Source organism: Acomys minous (assembly GCF_964271855.1).
Source record: "Acomys minous genome assembly, chromosome: 11".
Taxonomy (NCBI): Eukaryota; Metazoa; Chordata; class Mammalia; order Rodentia; family Muridae; genus Acomys; species Acomys minous.
Window position 1 is genome coordinate 101,139,270 of NC_140492.1, and position 17,259 is coordinate 101,156,528.

Below are 17,259 nucleotides of genomic sequence, written 5' to 3' on the forward strand. Positions count from 1 at the left end.
TGAATCTGCGTTTCCCTTTATGTATATATCCATTCATTTCTCCGTCTCAATTTCACATTCTGTGTGTTCGTCTCCTACCATCTTTTTTCTTATTTGATTAAAAAATTACCAATGAAAGTCCATAAAAGATAACTTGCCAGTTTTTAAAGAAGACTATCAGGTAACATTCCACTAACTCATTTAGATTTTCTTAATGAAGTTTTTAGATCACACTTGACATGCACTTATAAACTTCAATAATTACATATTTTTTCCATATTTGTAATTGATATATATATATATATATATATATATATATAGTATTGCTTTTAAATCTAATTTTTATTTAAACACATCAAAATAGCCATGGTCTGACATAGTAGTGCAGTTTTCTGGGATATTCCATAGTGTTTGATACATGGATTTTTTTCACACTTCATTACTATAAGTAGCACTGATATAAAAATCTATACAGATGATTTTACTTCTAAAAGGAGGATTTTCAAGTTAAACCCATTCACTGACTTTAAAAACTAAAAATCACAGAGCATGAAATTTCCTACTTAAAAGAATAGCTCCTTTATTCTTGAGCTGTGACAGTTAAGAGACAAGAAGGCAAAGAAAAACGTATTCTTTCGTTCAACAAATATTTGAGTACCCTGCTGTATGTTAGGCACTGGTACACCAAATCTATGAGATTAAAAAATAAATAAGAAACTAGAAAAACCCTGCCTATGGAGAACCTAAATTCCATCGAGAAAAGAGAAACAGTAAATACTACAAGTGAGCTATTTATGTAGTAAAACGAAAGGTGGCATGTGCTATGAAAGGAGAGAGATTCTGGGCCAAGGAGATGCAGGAGGGGGCACAGACAAATGGACAAATGTTGATTGAAATTGTAAATGGAGTTAAAGATGGGAAACTTGGAATAAGCAGGAGAGACTTAAGGAAGGGAGCACGTTAGCCACACACGTGTGGAGGTGATGGGTGCATCGCTGGTGGAGGGCACAGCTCCTCATGGATGCTCTGCCATCTGGGGAAACAGTGTGAAGCCCAGGTGGTTGTACTAAGAGGGAAGACAGTCAGTCAGGTTGAGACTTCTGCCCAGGGTTGCCAGGTTCTTGTCTCCATTAAAAAAAAAAAAAAAAAAAAAGAAGAAGACAAATGAAGATCTGGGAAGAAATTTATTATAGGCCATGGTACATGCTCAACGGGTGAGGTAGAAGGACAGTCGGTAGCATTGTGGTATTTTGGATAGTCACTTCGATGGTTGAACTGTTGGAGGGGTGTGTCAACCACAGTTAAATCGAAGAAAAGGCAAAGGAATCTGGGAGTGGGTGTAAATTTCCTCCACAGCACTGTTTACTCCCTTTCTGTACTCAGATGAGATGCTCCTGATGTGGCGGCATGAGACACGTGTTGGGACAGAGGCTTTGTAAGGCTATAAGGTGCGGCATTGGCATTAAGTGGAGAACACTTTGTCACTGTCCACATCAGCCATGTTAGGCCCAGCAGGTGCTGAGCGTCTTGGGTCTAAAGTCTAGCATCCTGCCCTAGTAAGTTCAGAGACCGCCAGCTGCGAGCCACCATGCAGTTTGCCACCGAGTCTGTCTAGCCAGTTTTAGTCAAAGCAGAAAGAGCAAGGGTAGGGAGCTCAGCCTGGGATGGGAAGCGGCCTCGTTGTGTGGGTACCGTAGGCGTGTGTACGGACGTCAGCCATTAGTCTTGTATGTCCCACAAAGAAGCCTGAGCCACACTACACTACATCCACTCTTTTAGAAATGGCAGGTGCTGGACCAACCCCTGAACACCTGCGATGGGGAATTACTATATTTCTGACAAATTCTTCTGGATGATTCTGATGTGCCCTCAGACTTGGGACTGTTCTTTCAACGTAAAAGAAAAGCCCATGATTTTTTAAATTAAAATATATTTCATAAGAGGATGAAAACTTCCTTATCATCCCAAATGTCAGTGATCTGGAGAGGTCAGAGATTATGTGGGAAATTGCAGGCCCCGCGGTTAAATGACTTACCCAAGGTCACACAGGGTCAGGTGTCAGAGAGACCCTTCTAAATGAGTTCTGTGAACCTTTCCCTGGGCCAGGCTGCCTAATAAACAGTGTTATTGGGCATGTCAGGTGGTTAGATTCTCCAAGCTCCCCCAAGAGAAACATTGTTTGAACCCTGAACTTCTGTAAGGTTGATCGGTTGATTAAATGTTTGGTTTATCTAAAGATCAGTCAGATGGCCAGTGGTCATTTTATTAACCTTTGTGGTTAAAAATGTTTCAAAATGTATTCATCATGGGTATTTTTTTTCTCCTTCTTGAGAGGAATTCTGGGAGATTCATTCCATTTTAGAATTGGAATGGACTTCAGTTCTTCAGGACCTTACAGTGCTCTGGGTCATAATTCTGCAGCAAGCTCTTTACTTAATATCATTATAAAACATAAAAGTCGTTCCATTGACCTTAGTACCTAAGTTTCTTGTTTCTTTTTAAGTACATTAAAAAAAAATTCAGTTTGCTTTTTTTTTTTTTTTGGTTTTGCTTCTTGGGCATTGTTGCTAAAATTTTCTCACTTTAATTAATTTCTTTTTATAATGCTGGGTTTCCTGACCTTATTTTTACAACTTGGGCCAGAATGGTAGCAGCAGTGTCTGAGCATGCAGACCCTGTCCTTACCCCGAGTCGCGGTGTCCTTGCGAGGGAGTCAGTTCAGAAGTGTCTTCCTGAGGCCAGCATTCAGGTCTCAGAGCTGAGCTGGGGAAATGATTTCAGAGGCCTCGCTTCGTCTCTGTTGGCATCTTACTGTAAGTTTCAGTGATCACCTCAACTCTGTGGTGGAAGTTGTGGCTGCTTTGGAAATGGGCTGTAAAATGGCTACTCTAGGTACTTTCCCTTTTGTCTTCCAGCTCAGGGAGACCTGGTCCCAATATGAAGCGTTCGATTGACCCACTAAAGCTGCCTGCAGCTAGTCAATAGCCTATGTTGAGGCTGTCTGGTGCTATTTGCATTGAGGCCACCCCTCTTGAGGCTTATGCACTTTTAAAAACATGTAAGTTCAACCTACATTTGTTTCTGGATGTCTGTGTAGGCACGATCCATCTCCTAGTGCTGCTCCCTGCCAGGAGACAGGGTATAATTTGTGTTTTTAGTTGTCATGGTTTTAGCCTTCCAAAGCATCACCAGTGCTTTCCTCTTCAATGGGTGGTTTCATTGAGTAAGGCCTTGAGAAAACCCTGAAACATGGCTGTGCCTTGAGAATTTTTATGATGCTCAGTTTCATCATGGGTGACTGACGGCTGAGATGGATGCATAGGAACTACTAGAGGAAGGGTTAACTTTGCATCTATAGTTGGGGTGAAGATTCAGGGGGCTTGTAGCAGCGCTGATATGGTTCACTCCTTAGTGATCCATTAGAAGGCAGGCAGATGGTAGCTGTCAGAGTCAGCTTTAAGCTGATGATTGTCATGGCATCTTGATCTGTATGATGCCCAATCAACATGCAGGGGACTGTGGGGAAGTTTGCTGTGAGGAGAGAAGCACTCTGATTCACTCCTCCAGCCGTTGGGCGTGCCCTTTCATGGGGGAGGGGAGTGGCTTATCTAAAGAGGTCCACCTTGTCCATGGTCACTGACACAGTTGGTATGAATGACCAATTTACATGGCTATATAAACGGCCCTCTTTTCAGCCCCATCTTGGGATCGCTCTGAAGTGTCACCCCAGCTTCAGACTCATCCCTTCAGGGTGCCCAGGGCTGGGTCAGTTTTTCCCTCAGCTCAGATTCCTCTTGTCCTCTCTTCCCTTTCTGTCCTTGCCAAAATTTTGTTTTCAAGACAACCTAATAAACCGATCACTTGCCAAACATGACCTTAAAGTGTGTCTGCTGGGGAGCTCAGCCCACTCAGAAATCCTTTGAGCTGTTTTTGCCTGCCCATTAAGAAATACAACATAGATTTCCCCCAGATTAACTGGAGATAAACTTTTTTTTTAAATGTCATTAAAATGAAGGAAAAGGTTACAGCTAAACTGAGACGCAAAACAAAAATACAGTAAGCTTTATTCACTTTGTTTTTCTCTATCTGAACTTGGGATGTGGTGTGTTCCTTTTCATTTGGAGACAGAAGTCTCACCCTGTTGGCTAAGCTGCCTAGAACTCATTACGATCATCAGACTGGCCTTGGCCTCATGTGTAATCCTCCTGCCTCAGCCTCCCACGTTTTAGAGTTATAGTGTGAACTATCACACCCAGCTTGAATTTCAGATGTGGAAGGATGTATCTTGTTTTACTTTGGCCATCAGAAGACGTCATCAGACATCTTTCTCCAGTAACTCTCAGAGCTGATGGTATGGGTGAAAGGAGGAAGATAATGACATTGTTTTGAACTGGATACTTATTTCTTCGTTGCCACAACAACAGTGGCATAACGGGGATAATATGATAGTCTGAGCAAGGGCTTCCTTTAGAGTTCTATAAAGGCAAATTTCAATGGAAAATACAAAGAAATTACCGAAGGAGACCTTGAGTAAGTGGGCAGGTGGTGCCTGGGGTGTGTAACGTGGACAGTTGTCTAGCAGCAGCAGCTTTGCTTCTAGAGGCATTCTCCTTGTCTATGGTGAGGCTCAAGGAGTGAGAGCCTCACTGAGGGGGACTGAGGGAAGCCATATTGCATTGCCCAATCCAGGGTGGAAGAAGAGAAGTGGGAGGCTGGGTGAGGTGAAAGTCGGGGTGAATGGTTAATGACACACAGAGAAGAGTTGAAACCTTGGGGGAAAAGAAAAAAAAAACAAAACAACAAACAAACAAACAAAAAATAACAAGCAAGCAAACAGCCACATGCAGACAGCATTCTGTTTTGTTTTGTTTTTCTATGATCTTCCACAGAAATGAGGGTGTATTCCCCTGTGGGGCAGCCTATTTCTTGGCATGAGCTTCTGAAGGGTTTGCAGACAGTCTTTTTCTAAAGGCTGGGCCACCAAGCAGCGAACCTTGAGATTTATATGTGGGGGAAGGTGGGTGCTGGTGGGATTGAAGTGAAAAAAAGACTCAAGCTATGAAAGAATCTCTTAACTCAGTGTGTTGACAAGCCAGTCAGTGGGCTTGGTGGGCCAGAGCTATATGCTCCCTGCTGTTTGGGAAGGGCATTCTGGTGACAACTCAGAGATACGTTGAAAATGTGTTTTTGAGAAGACATTTACCTCGAAGGTCTACCCAGCCGTTCTGGGCGTAGAGAGGGGCTTGTGGAGACTGGGGGAGAGGGTTTAGAGCGCTAGGTGGGCATGTGGACATGGAGCACTCCAAGGGACAAGGCCTCTGGACAGCCAAGAACTGGGGACGATGCTGAGGCATAATGCCAGGCACTGCAAGGCAGTGAGCTGAGTGCAGTGGGGTGGCCCTTGGGAACCCTGAGGAGGACAGAGATGGGGAGGGGACCTTCAAAGGCTGAAAGTGGGGAAGACCAAGGGGAGAGGGGGACATCAAGGGGACAGGCGGGCGCCCTGGCCAGGGTGTGGGTAGCTGGGCAGCCGGCCGAGGTGCAGGCGGAGCGGAGGGCGGAGGCGCAGGGTGCGCGTTTGGGGCGCTGCAGCGGGGAGGGTGGCGGCCGCCGGGGCGCGCCGGCTGTGTGTGTGCGCGCGCTCTGCCGCTCTGGGAGGAAGATGGCCCGGGAGGGAAAGTTGGGGTGACGCGCGCTGCCCCCGGACGCTCGCCAGGGGGCACGGAGGCGAGCCCGACAGAGCCGTGGCCACCTAGGCTGGGGGGCACGCAGTCTGGACACCACCGTCGTCACCGTGCCCGCCCCCTCACTGCAGGTGGCCGTGGGAGCTCCGAGTCCTGGTGGCCCCGGGGGCGCTGGCGGGCGCGCGCGTCGGGAAGCCCGGCTGAGGGATGGGCTGCGCACCCAGCATCCATGTCTCCCAGAGCGGCGTGATCTACTGCCGGGACTCGGATGAGTCCAACTCGCCCCGCCAGACCAGCAGTGTGTCGCAGGGCCCCAGGGCGCCCCTGCACGGCCTCTTCGTGCGGACCGACGCCTCCGACGCCATGCCCCCAAGCCGTGCCGCGGGACCCCTAGGCGCTGTCCGAGTCCGCAGGTCCCGAGCTGAGCTGGGCAGTGGCAGCAGCACTGGGTCCTCGGGCCCCGCCGCAACCACCTGCCGGGGCCGGAGGCGCCACTGCTGCAGTAGCGCCGAGGCCGAGACCCAGACCAGTTACACCAGCGTCAAGGTAAATGCAGGGCTGTTGGCGGGGTCTGCCCGTCGGGTCGGCTTGGGTAAGGGGGCTCCTGCGGGAGTTGGGCGATCGATTAGGGGAGAAGTGTTGCCACGGAGGAGTTTACTTTTCATTCTTTGCCGGTGGTGAAGGCCCAGGGAATTAAGAAAGAAAAAGACCCTGGAGCGGGTGGAGGAACAACCTTAGCTGGTCCTGAGGTAGGTACAGGTGGAGAGTGCGATGCAGAGGGAAGCAGTTGGGGCGGCCTTTTTATTGCTGAGGGAGGGCCTCCTGTAGCCCAATGGATGTAGCTAGAGGGATGGGTACGCATCACCAAGAGCATGCGAGTTCCTCTGAATGAAATCTGAGCGCTGAGCTGGATCTACATGTGGTGCATCCTAAGCACCACGATATTAGAGCTCCGCAGGTTCACATTTTTACCTGGGTGTCAGCATGGAGTTCTCAGCACAGTGGCCCAGTGCAGGGATTTGTGAATGAATCAGGCTGTTTATGTTTGAAGAGCTATAGAAAGGGACCAGGGGGGAGTTGAGGGGAACCTGTTGTCACTATAGTGTTTCTCTGGAATGAATATATCCTGGATATAATTGAGAGAATCCAGCTAGAGTTTGGAATGCCATCGGTTCAGGGCAGCTGCCTCAGGACGGCGATTCTGCACACAGGTCTTCCAGTGGGGAATGGAATTGCGAAGATGTGAAAAAAAATTGGTTAAAAGGGTCTCTAGATAGTTCTTGGCGAAGATTTATTCCAACAGTGTCCTTCTATACGTTTTTTCAAAGTATTATTACACCCAAGAGAGTTTCACTGTGGCAGATTAATTGCTTTATAGCAATGGCACATGCTCATTGTCCATAGGAAAAATTCTAAATTCTTAATGTTAGATAGACGGCTCCTATGTAGTCAGTGGATCACCAGGGACCACTCCAAGATTCCTTGGCAAAGACACGATCGTACATCTAGTAGTTAAAAATATGCTCAACAGTTGGCCCAGTGTGAGGAGACCCTGGTCTTTCCTGGATGGAGTTCTTATACTCTGGAGGAAAGAGAGGGAAGGGGGGCTGCCTTTTGATGGGCTTAATTTCTGTAAAATGGAATCTCCACTTGCCACATAAAACGTGGCCTGTGTTTACTAGTATCTGTGATGTTTCTCTGGTAATACTTGTGACCACTGTTAATGTAAAAATATCATTTATTATGTGCCTACTATGTGCCAGGAGTAAGTTTCTTCTCTTACTTTTGAATGCCAACACTCTGTCTAAAGACATGGATTCAATTAGGGATTTGTTGCAGAGGCACCAGGTGGCCACCATACTTGCTTTTGTTCTCTGCTTTCTGGGTCTGAGGCCAGCAGCAACATAAAGTTAGCATTAGAAGAAATGTCAAGGTGTTTTAAAAAAATGCTACATTTAGCAATATCCTTTGCTTGGGGTTTTGAAAGGGAATTCGAAGGCCTGGAGCCGCAGTTGAGAATGGTGACTGCTCATGAACTCTGAGGTTATTTCGTTTTGGTTGCTCAAGAGAAACTTAGGTATTTTTGCCTTTCACGGTAGCAAGGAACTCATTTTTAGTACCTGGCAACCCCAGCTACTTGGTGTTTGTTTAGTGAAAGGAAAAAAAAATAATGAATGAGGCAATTTTTCTGCGTCTTAATGCTTTCCTCAAGAGACTGTTAGACACCAGACGGAGTGAAAACTGGTGGAGAAAATGAGCCCCAATTATTAGCAGTTAACATAAGCTTGAATAAATGTCATGCTACTTGGCTCAAGTGTCAAAAGGCTTGACCTGGGAAGGAATTTAACTCACTTTATCAACAATATTTCCAAACAAGAGCTTAATGTATTCCGCACCATTACTAGGAATGTTGGGGGGGGGGGACCCGTGGGGGGGATGGCGGTACTTCAGTGATCCAACGTGAGTTTATATTAAATAAACCTCAGAAATTATACATTTGAAACTAGATCAGGTATACTTATACAAACACTGTAAAAGAATAATATCTTTTTAACCCGCTTTCCCGCCCCCCCCCCCACACACTCAGTGTTCTGTGGTCTTTTTCAATGGGAAACTTCATGTGAGCTGTGTGCCCTTACATGGATGAGATGATTTTGTAATAAATAAATAAATAAATAAATAAATAAATAAATAAAATACTTTTGCATTTTAGAATAAGAATTCTTTTGCCCTGAGTATGTGATAGTTGGCAGCCATGTGGCTCCTCTTCTCTTTCTGACTTCTTGGGTAGGAAAAAAAGGCTTTGCCATTTGGTCCTGTTTTACAGCACTGGTTGGTTTCAATAGTTATTTTTTCCCTTCTTCTTTGTACATCAATGATAAACAATGTCTTCATTATCTAGTTGGCTTCTGGTAGTCCTGTGAGTGCCAAAAAAAAAAGTGTGTTTGATCTTTCTTTTTCTAGCAATAATTTATTTCATTAAGCTTTTAGAATGATGAAGCATTATGATGTCAAAGATGATGTCAACAGGAACCTTCTTGAATACCTAATTGGCAAAAAAAGGATTATAAACATTAATAATTCATATGCAGTGCAATGATATCACATGAGTTTCCATTTCTGGTAAGGAGTTTGCCTCCCAATTGCTGTAAAAATGCAACTTCCTAGCAGTTTGTCTCTGTCTTGCCTTTTTTAAGACCATGCTCGAGCAGGGGACTCCTCCGTGTCCACTCCTGGTGCGTGCCAGTTCTGTAACTCTTCTTCAGACATCCTCAGAGGAGACAATTGGACTTCTCTCAAGCAGGAACTAGGAATTCTTACTAATCTGTCCTTTCTACCAGCTGTTGCTGCTGGGAGCATCCAGGACTGAGCAGCCTGTCCTAGGCCCCGGCTTTACTTTCTTCAGCCTCAGCGGAAGTGAGCTGGATATGGATGTAGGTGCAAATGGTGTCTGCAGCTTCCAGATGACTCTGTGCTGATGGCTACACCTCCCTTCGCCTGCCCTCTTCATCATACTCATTTATTCCTTCAGCTGGGATTTATACCAACCTCTATGGTAGATGCTGAGGATTCAGGAAACATCCATAATGTTTAGTGAACAAAACCTACATAGGAGGGTAACTCTCTCCCAATGCAGTGTGCTTAAACCAGGTTTTGATGACTTGCACAGCACTATTCCACGGCATTCTAGTTTTGTGGTTAATTTATCAGTAAGATCTAATAAGTTTAATAGTAGGCCTATAATTATTATTATGGCAGTATTTCTTTCTTTCTTTCTTTCTTTTTTTTGTTTTGTTTTTTGTTTTTTGTTTTGGTTTTTTTGAGACAAGGTTTCTCTGTGTAGCCTTGACTGTCCTGGACCAAGCTGGCCTCGAACTCACAGAGATCCACCTGACCCTGCCTCCTGAGTGCTGGGATTAAAGGCGTGTGTATGGCAGTATTTTCTAACCTGCTAGCAATCAATGAAGACAGACACCTGTTGTATATTAAAATAGCCTTAGTTAACCTGGGGCAGGGCAGATATTAAGCCCCTAAACTACCTCCCATATTGAGGCAGGTATCCCATACCCTGCCCTAATCCCATGCCATCTGCTTCTAATAATTTCTATCGAGCTACCTCCCATCCATAATCCCAAATACTTGCTAATGCTCTTCGTCTGGGCCAAATCTCCATCCACACTGGCCATGGGCTTCCTCCTTCTCCTAACCCATCATGTCAGCCTCCTTCCTTCCTGTCTTTCTCCCTCTGATCTCCCTCCTCTTCTGGTCCTTTCCCAAAATCTGTAAACCTTAGCCACACCTATCCAATTTTCCCTGCTCAGGTGTGTTGGCTTTTTTTGGCCAAATTAGGAATAGGCTTTCAGGCAAGGTTATACAGCAATCTTGGGACACAGAGACAGCAAGCAGTAATTAGCATCAAAATACATCAGACAAACCTCCAATATTCTAGAGTCGTTGAAGATAATGCTAAATTGTCTCTCCATAAGAGGAAAATAGATATTTATGTGACCGCGCTGTAAATAATGAGATTTTTATTAGGAGGGACGGATTAGAGCTACTTTTTATAGTAGGTCTTGCTTTTTTCTAAGCCAGGATTCTCAAATAAGAATCTCCCTGAGAGCTTGTTAAAGTATACAGTGGGTCTGGGCCCCATCCCTGGAGTGTCTGATTTCCTAGGTCTTGGAAGGAATCAAAGAATGGGAAGTTTCAGTGAGCTTTTAGGAGATGACTTGCTGCAGATCTGGGGCCACACTTAGGGAACCCATGCTTTAAAACGAGTTGTTGTTCTGTGGCTCAGATAAACTATGTGCAGCCACGCATAGCAGAATATACTGTCATACGACTGTGGGCATAGCTCTCTCTCTCTCGATGGCCTCAAAGCCTGAGTCTTCACAGTTGCCTGGAAAGCCTACGTGGGGAGACTGCGGGGCCGTTTAGCTCACTCAAGGCTCCTGAGGTTCGGGTCCCCCATAGGATCATCTTGGGTTTGCATGGGCTCTGACGATTTGCTTTTCCATCACAGTCCCTTTGGCTGCCCCTGCCATGGAGGGACCATGCCCCAAATGATGGCCCTTAGCAAGGCAAGGGAAGACGCTGGAATTGGGTTGGCTGTCAGATAGTACCGCTACCATCCGTTCATCACTCTTGGACTTTTTGCTGCCCCTTTCATCATTATATTTTATTTCGGATAGAGCATGGAGTTTAGTAAGCTCTGGCAGGTCCTATACTTTGTGTTAGCTCGGCCTAGGCTGACTTTCTGGTACTGTGCATTTTATCTCAATTCTTTCCTCTCCCCATGCAAATTAGGGCCAGTGTTTGCTGTCTTCTTTTTCTCTGGTGCTGGGAATTGAATTTATAATCTCTTACATGTGAGGCAAGCCATGCCACTGAGCTGTTCCCAGCTCAAATGATCCCATTTAGATGTTTCCCCCTTGCTTTATATTGTAGTTGCACTACTTTTTAAAGAACAACTAGATAAGTCTCCTTTTTAACACTCGAATAAGACTTAAAACCAGAGCTATGCAGTGGTGGCGCACACCTTTAATCTCAGCAATTGGGAGGCAGAGGCGGGAATCTCTGAGTTTGAGGTCAACCTAATCTACAGAGAGAATTCCAGGAAAGCCAGGGCTACACAGAGAAACCCTGTGTCAAACAAACAAACAAACTAACTAACTAACAAACAAAGCAAAACAAAAAACCACAACACAACAAGACATCAAACCAGAAAGTGATGCTGTGCATTTAGAAGCAAGACAGTTTCTACTGACATCTCAAGATCCACTTGATGGAGCTCTAATGGGTTAGGACGTAGAGGTGAGGGCCAGGGCAGCTTCTGGGACACCAGGTTGGTCATGGGCCAACAATCCAAATGGCAAGGAGCGAGTCCCATAGGCCCAGGTGGGAGTATAGAGTCTCAAGACCAGGCAACAGCAGGGGAGGAACAGGTGGGAACTCAGGGTCAGATGGGTAAATACAATCTAGAACTCAGGGTCTTCACAGAGGTGACAGCCGTTGAGCCAGGTTGAGGTTTTTGATGCCAGTATTTACATTCCCCTTTTGTGGGATCTCGCCTGGGCATGGAGAGCAGCACGTGGCCACAGGAACTGCTACAGCCAACCAGAGGCTATAGGCAACCACTTCGCTTGGATGTGGTAGGGCAAGCTAGCCATATCTCCCTCACTCCCTGATTCAACATTGCCTGGGCAGCGAGCAGGACACACATGAGACAATAATGTCACGCAGGAGCTACTACTAAGGTGTTGGCAGGAGGAAAGAAAGTCAACAAATGAGGCCCTAGGACCCTCAGACTAGAAAAAGAGAGAGCTGTTACGACTGTAGAAGGGTCATGCATGGCATGATGGTTATGGGAACCCAAGGGGCTAAATGTATAGGGCAGGGAAGCTTCCAGAATGTATGGTGTGAAGGAGGGATGTGAGCAATGCAATGGGAGATGGATTGGTAGCCATGGCTGAAGAGGGAGGGAGGGACAAAGGGAGGGAGGGAGAGAGAGAGAGAGAGAGAGAGAGAGAGAGAGAGAGAGAGAGAGAGAGAGACAGAGACAGAGAGAGAGACAGAGAGACAGAGACAGAGACAGAGACAGAGACAGAGAGACAGACATATAGACAGAGATGGAGACAGATAGACAGACAGACAGACACAGACACAGACACAGGAAGAGACACAGACAAATGGGCAAACAGCTTCATGAAACTGACCTCTTCTGCAGGGCTCTAACTGCCTTTTACTGAACACATCTGTGACACAGAGAGAATGGGAGTACATTGGCTGGAGGGTCCTGGGTGCAGGGCAGGGTAGACAGTGGGACCGAACATATCCCGAAGGCACTGGGAAGGGTGAACAGCTGCTCAGCTGAGCTGCGAACAGAAGCTCACAGTGAGGAGGACAGTGCAGACGCATCTCAGAGAGAAGGGGTTTCTGTGTGTGTGAAGCCATCGCTTGCATCCCCTGCTCGCTACTGGCTTGTAGGTACTACATTCTGTCCAGTGGAGACCTCTGAGCCCACCCAACTCTTCAGTTTCATCTTCCATGTCTCTGCTGACTCTGGTTCCTTTGTCCTTGCTTGTTACCCGTCGTCCCTCAGGGCTCAGTGTGGGAAGTCCTGTGCCTCGCCAGACACTGGGGACCCAGCCTGGCCACTTTATCCCCCCGCCCTCTCATCCCAGTTTTTACTTTCCTATACTCTATAGCCTTCTTTTCTCAGTGTCCAAAACTAATACAATTTTTTTTTTCGAGACAGGGTTTCTCTGTGTAGTCTTGGCTGTCCTGGACTCTTCTTATAGACCAGGCTGGCTTTGAACTCACAGAGATCCACCTGCCTGTGCCTCTCTGAGTGCTGGGATTACAGGTGGGCACCCCACGCCCAGCTTGAGAAAAAGTATCTTTAATATGTGTTTTTAAGCTGGTATTTTCAGTAAAGAATGTGCACATTTTGACTATGTTTAAAAATATTAACATGTATGTTAGAGTCTTTATTATCTATTTATGTTATGGGGCTGAAGATGGAGACCAAAGCCTCTTACATACTAATCAAGGGCTTTGCTGCGTAGCCCCCACCCCCAGCCTTCTGGAGTTAGTTGTAGATCGGGTAGGGCGGAGTTGCTTTTACAGTAGGAGCCTTGGTGGGTATCACGGCTAACGGACAATATGGGAGCTTATCAACCTGTAGTACACTTCGGTTGAGGACCTGGCAATGGATGCTTTCTCCTGCCTTCTCCCCTCCTATTGGTGTTGATGTGGGATCTTCTGGCTCCCTGGGTCTCCCTTCTCCCCTTTCTTGCTTCCTTAGGCACAACCCACACAAACATAACTCCTGTGCAGACCGCCACTACTCCGCTCACAGTCTGCATAAAGAAACTGGTGAGTGCCGTGACAGAAATCAGGGAATGATTTTATTCCCAGCTAATCCATCAATGAAAGGAGGACTGTTTCGTGATGCATCTTGTTCCCAAGGCAATATTGTAGATTTTTAACAACGTAAATAAAATGGATATAAAGATATTGGCTGTTCAGTCCTTGCTGGTCTCTGATCTTTTCAGCTACACTATTTCCCCTTAATCTAATCAAAACTACAAGTTCTTATTCATGCTCTCAAAAATGAGGAAAATGGGGCCTAGGGAGATGGCTTAGTGGCCGAGAGCACTTACTGTTTTTTGCAGAGGACCCTGGTTTGGTTCCCAGCACCCATGTGTCAGCTCACGATGGCTTCTCGCTTCCACAGGCACCCGGCACTCCAGTAGTGCATATAAGGCAGGCAAAACACCCATACACATAAAATTTTAAAAAAACCCATGTCTTTAAAAGATGTGGAAAATGAAGCTGTAAGAAGGGGGAACAAACTGTTCGGGGGTGGACTTTGGAGGAAAGACTGAACCCAACAGCAAACTTCCAAGACACTGATCTTTCTGCTTCTCAGTCTGCTGCAGGGGTGCGACATGGGACCTTTGGACAAGGCCCACAGTGTCTGGCGCTCTGGTAGTTACCTGCAGAGGGGCCGTCGAAGGTAGGCAGGGAAGCAAGGGGCCTCGAGAGTGGAGCTTTTTCTTCACACACATCTACAGGCACCTCTTCTATCTGCTTGGCCTGGCGACCTGTACTGAGGTTAATGGAGGAAGTGTTCACGAGGTACATAGAATTCATGCAGCCCAGCACACGGTCCTGTTCCCACCAATCACAGCGATGGGCTCCTACAGCGATTCAATGCTAATGCTCCTTGTGGTCGCCGCCATTGTCACCTTGGTAGTTAAATGAGGTTTGGGTTATGTAGATATTTTTAAGACCTGGTATTATTTTCTACTGGAACATGGAAACTGCTGAAAACTGCACTTTCTAGTAGATTGTTTTGGCCTGTGTAGTAGACTGACTGAACTTACGGAGATGTACTCTCCAGGAACTGGGAACCGCCCCCCCCTCCCCCCACTGACCCATTCAGTCTGCTTTGGCTGGAATTCCCAAAGAGAAAGCATGGAGGAATCCTTCTAGAAAGTGCGTGCTGGTGTGGGGCTCTTGGGTCTGCACAAGACCAGAGGCTGACAGGAGGACCATGGTGTCATCCTGAGGTGGTTTAGCACGGAATTCTCCGGTGTCCACTTACAACCTAACGCCTCACTCTAGAACCACCGTGAAGGAGTGCGGCTGGCCTCTGGAGTGCTGTTTTGTAGGTGATCTGGGATGACGTGCGCTACACCTGGGAAGATGATGGAACTGTAGGTCCAAAACCTATTTTCTTTCAGACAGGAGAGGAAAAAGAGTTGACCACAGAGGTACAGCTGCCTTTGTGAGTCACAGAGCAGAGAGAAGACCCTAGATTCTGAAAGATGTTACAGGAAGACACTAAGAGACTTACACAAGCAACCCACTACATGAGTGGCATACGATAACTTTTGCCCCCTAGAACCACACCAACACAGTGCTCAGAACCTGAGAGGTGATGCGTTGAGTCCAGGTGGGATAGTTTTTGTCTACTTCAAGGCTCCTGCTGTGAGCAGCACTTTACCCCAGAACAATGCCAGATGAACAGAAAAGCTGATATGGTTTTGTATGAAGCCAATGCTGGGCTGGATCTTGCTATCTAGTGCAAACTTGCCCCAGGTTCCTGACCTTCCTGCTTTAGCCTTCCAAAGTGCTGGGGCTACAGGCTTGTGCTACCACACCCAGCAGAGAAGAGAAGTGGGGTTCGAAAAGCCAGTGGCCCAGCAGCCCTGACTAGTGGTCTTCGGGTCACATGAGAAGCAGTCTTGCCTAAGGCACTGGAGCAGCTTTGAGGAAAGCAAAAGTCACTGTGTTTTTGAGCTGAGCCTCAGTTAAAACTAGAAGTCTTTTTATACAGCCAGCACTGTGTGATACTCAGACACCACACACACACACACACACACACACACACACACACACACACACACACACGCCATCTGCTGTGGGACATGAGGTAGGGAGAGAAAGCTTAGGTGGACACATTTCTGCGCAGTTGCTCGCTCTCTCCTTCCTAATCTATATAGTGGGATCTGCAAAGCCAGTCGCAGGCTCCCTCCCTTGCCCACCGGCTTCATAGAGTTTCCTCCTGCTCCCTGAGATGGTGGCTAAGAGCCACATGGGGCTCAGTGTAAGTTCTCCAACACCCAGTGACTTTCTCTAGAGTGGTCTGACCTCCTGGGACCTCAAACCCTTGAGATCTGTTGATTCTAAGCATGCGCCTTCATATCTCTGGGTGAGCTGGTGAGGAAACGCTGTATGGTCTGTTTAGTCTTACCTCATGAAGGGCAGCGAGAAGGAGCACCACAGTATGCTCCCTCCTGCTTGTCCAGATTTTTCATGCGGGGAAGAGAGCCTTCCTAAGGTCAGCACATCTTCGTGTCAAAGTGAGATCTCGGAATCCTGAAAAGCAATTGGAATAGTAAAAGAGACACCCCTCGCTATGGTAAAGGTATTCCCAGATCACCTTTGTGGTTATAAGCAGGATTCATTTCCTTGAGGGCTGTTACACAGAGGCTGGAGGCTGCCCTCTGTTCTTTTTTGAGCTCTCTAGTATGGCAATTTGTTTGTTTGTTTATGGTTTTTCATGACTGGGTTTCTCTCTGTAGCCCTGACTTTTCTGGAACTCATGGTATAGACCAGGCTGGCTTTGAACTCAAAGAAATCCACCTGCCTCTACCTCCCAAGTGCTGAGATTAAAGATGTGCACCACCGACGTCTGGCTACATGGCAGTTTACATGACAAGCAAATCTCAGACCTCTTCTAAGGCACATGGCTGACGTCAGGGGTGGACTTTGGTATAGAAACAATGTAGGTTTCTGGGTCAGCACAAAGCTGGTATTTTGCCTGTACTGCAGCTGGGATACATCCATAGTATTGAGGCGATGGTGCTGTGAGAAAAATTGAATCGAATTGAATTAGGCCTTGTTTCTTTTTCTATGTCTGTCTTTTGGGAGAAGTGGGTTTAATTAGAGGGTGACGCAGGTGAGGGAGAGAGAGAGCCTTCAGGAGTTCCTCCAGGGAGCAGTTACAGGGAGGAGTTATGGGACTTGATCCTTGAGTGTGCTGGGCAAGCAGAGGCTCAGGTAGTGTTGTAAACCTCACAGAGCTAGGAGGGACACTGAGGCATGTGGGCAACTGGCCTGGTCAAGCTCAGGGTTAGCACAGCCGGGGAGAGGCTGTTTCACCTGCAGCTAAGTAGAGGCATGTCTAACTTCCTTACCTTCTCTCCCTCTTACAAATCTCTCAGTATATGTTTTGTTTGTTTTTGTTGTTATTTTCTTTTTATTTATACTTCTCTCCCTCCCTCCCCTCCTCTCAGTTCTGCGCGCCATCTCTCCCCCAGATCTACTGCTCCTCTGTTTCCCTTCAGAAAGGACCAGGCTTCCCAGCGACATGAACCGAACACGGCATAACAATATACAACAAGACTAGCCACGAACCCTCCTATCAAGGCTGGGCTAAGCAACCCAGGAGGAGGGGAGGGGTCCCAAGAGCAGGCAAATGAGTCAGAGACACCCCCACTCCCACTGTTGGGAGTCGCACAGAAATCCTAAGCTAAGCAACCATAGCATGTACGCCAAGGAGCTAGCACAGACACACACAGGC

At 46.8% G+C, this 17,259-nt stretch overlaps 1 protein-coding gene across 9 annotated transcripts in view; it reads left to right on the plus strand.

Annotated features, from left to right (window-relative positions):
* The window catches only part of PDE8B (phosphodiesterase 8B), a 219,058-nt gene that overhangs the window by 21,368 nt on the left and 180,431 nt on the right, over positions 1–17,259 (plus strand). For 7 of the 9 annotated variants that reach the window (XM_084802303.1, XM_084802306.1, XM_084802305.1 and 4 more), the window contains exon 1: positions 5,580–6,209. The exons of the other annotated variants lie outside the window; for them this stretch is intronic. In XM_084802303.1, the coding sequence (XP_084658429.1) occupies positions 5,871–6,209 (339 nt within the window). In that variant the 5' untranslated portion in view covers positions 5,580–5,870. Of the gene's footprint in view, positions 1–5,579; positions 6,210–17,259 lie in introns of those variants that run through there. 9 annotated transcript variants of the gene reach the window in all.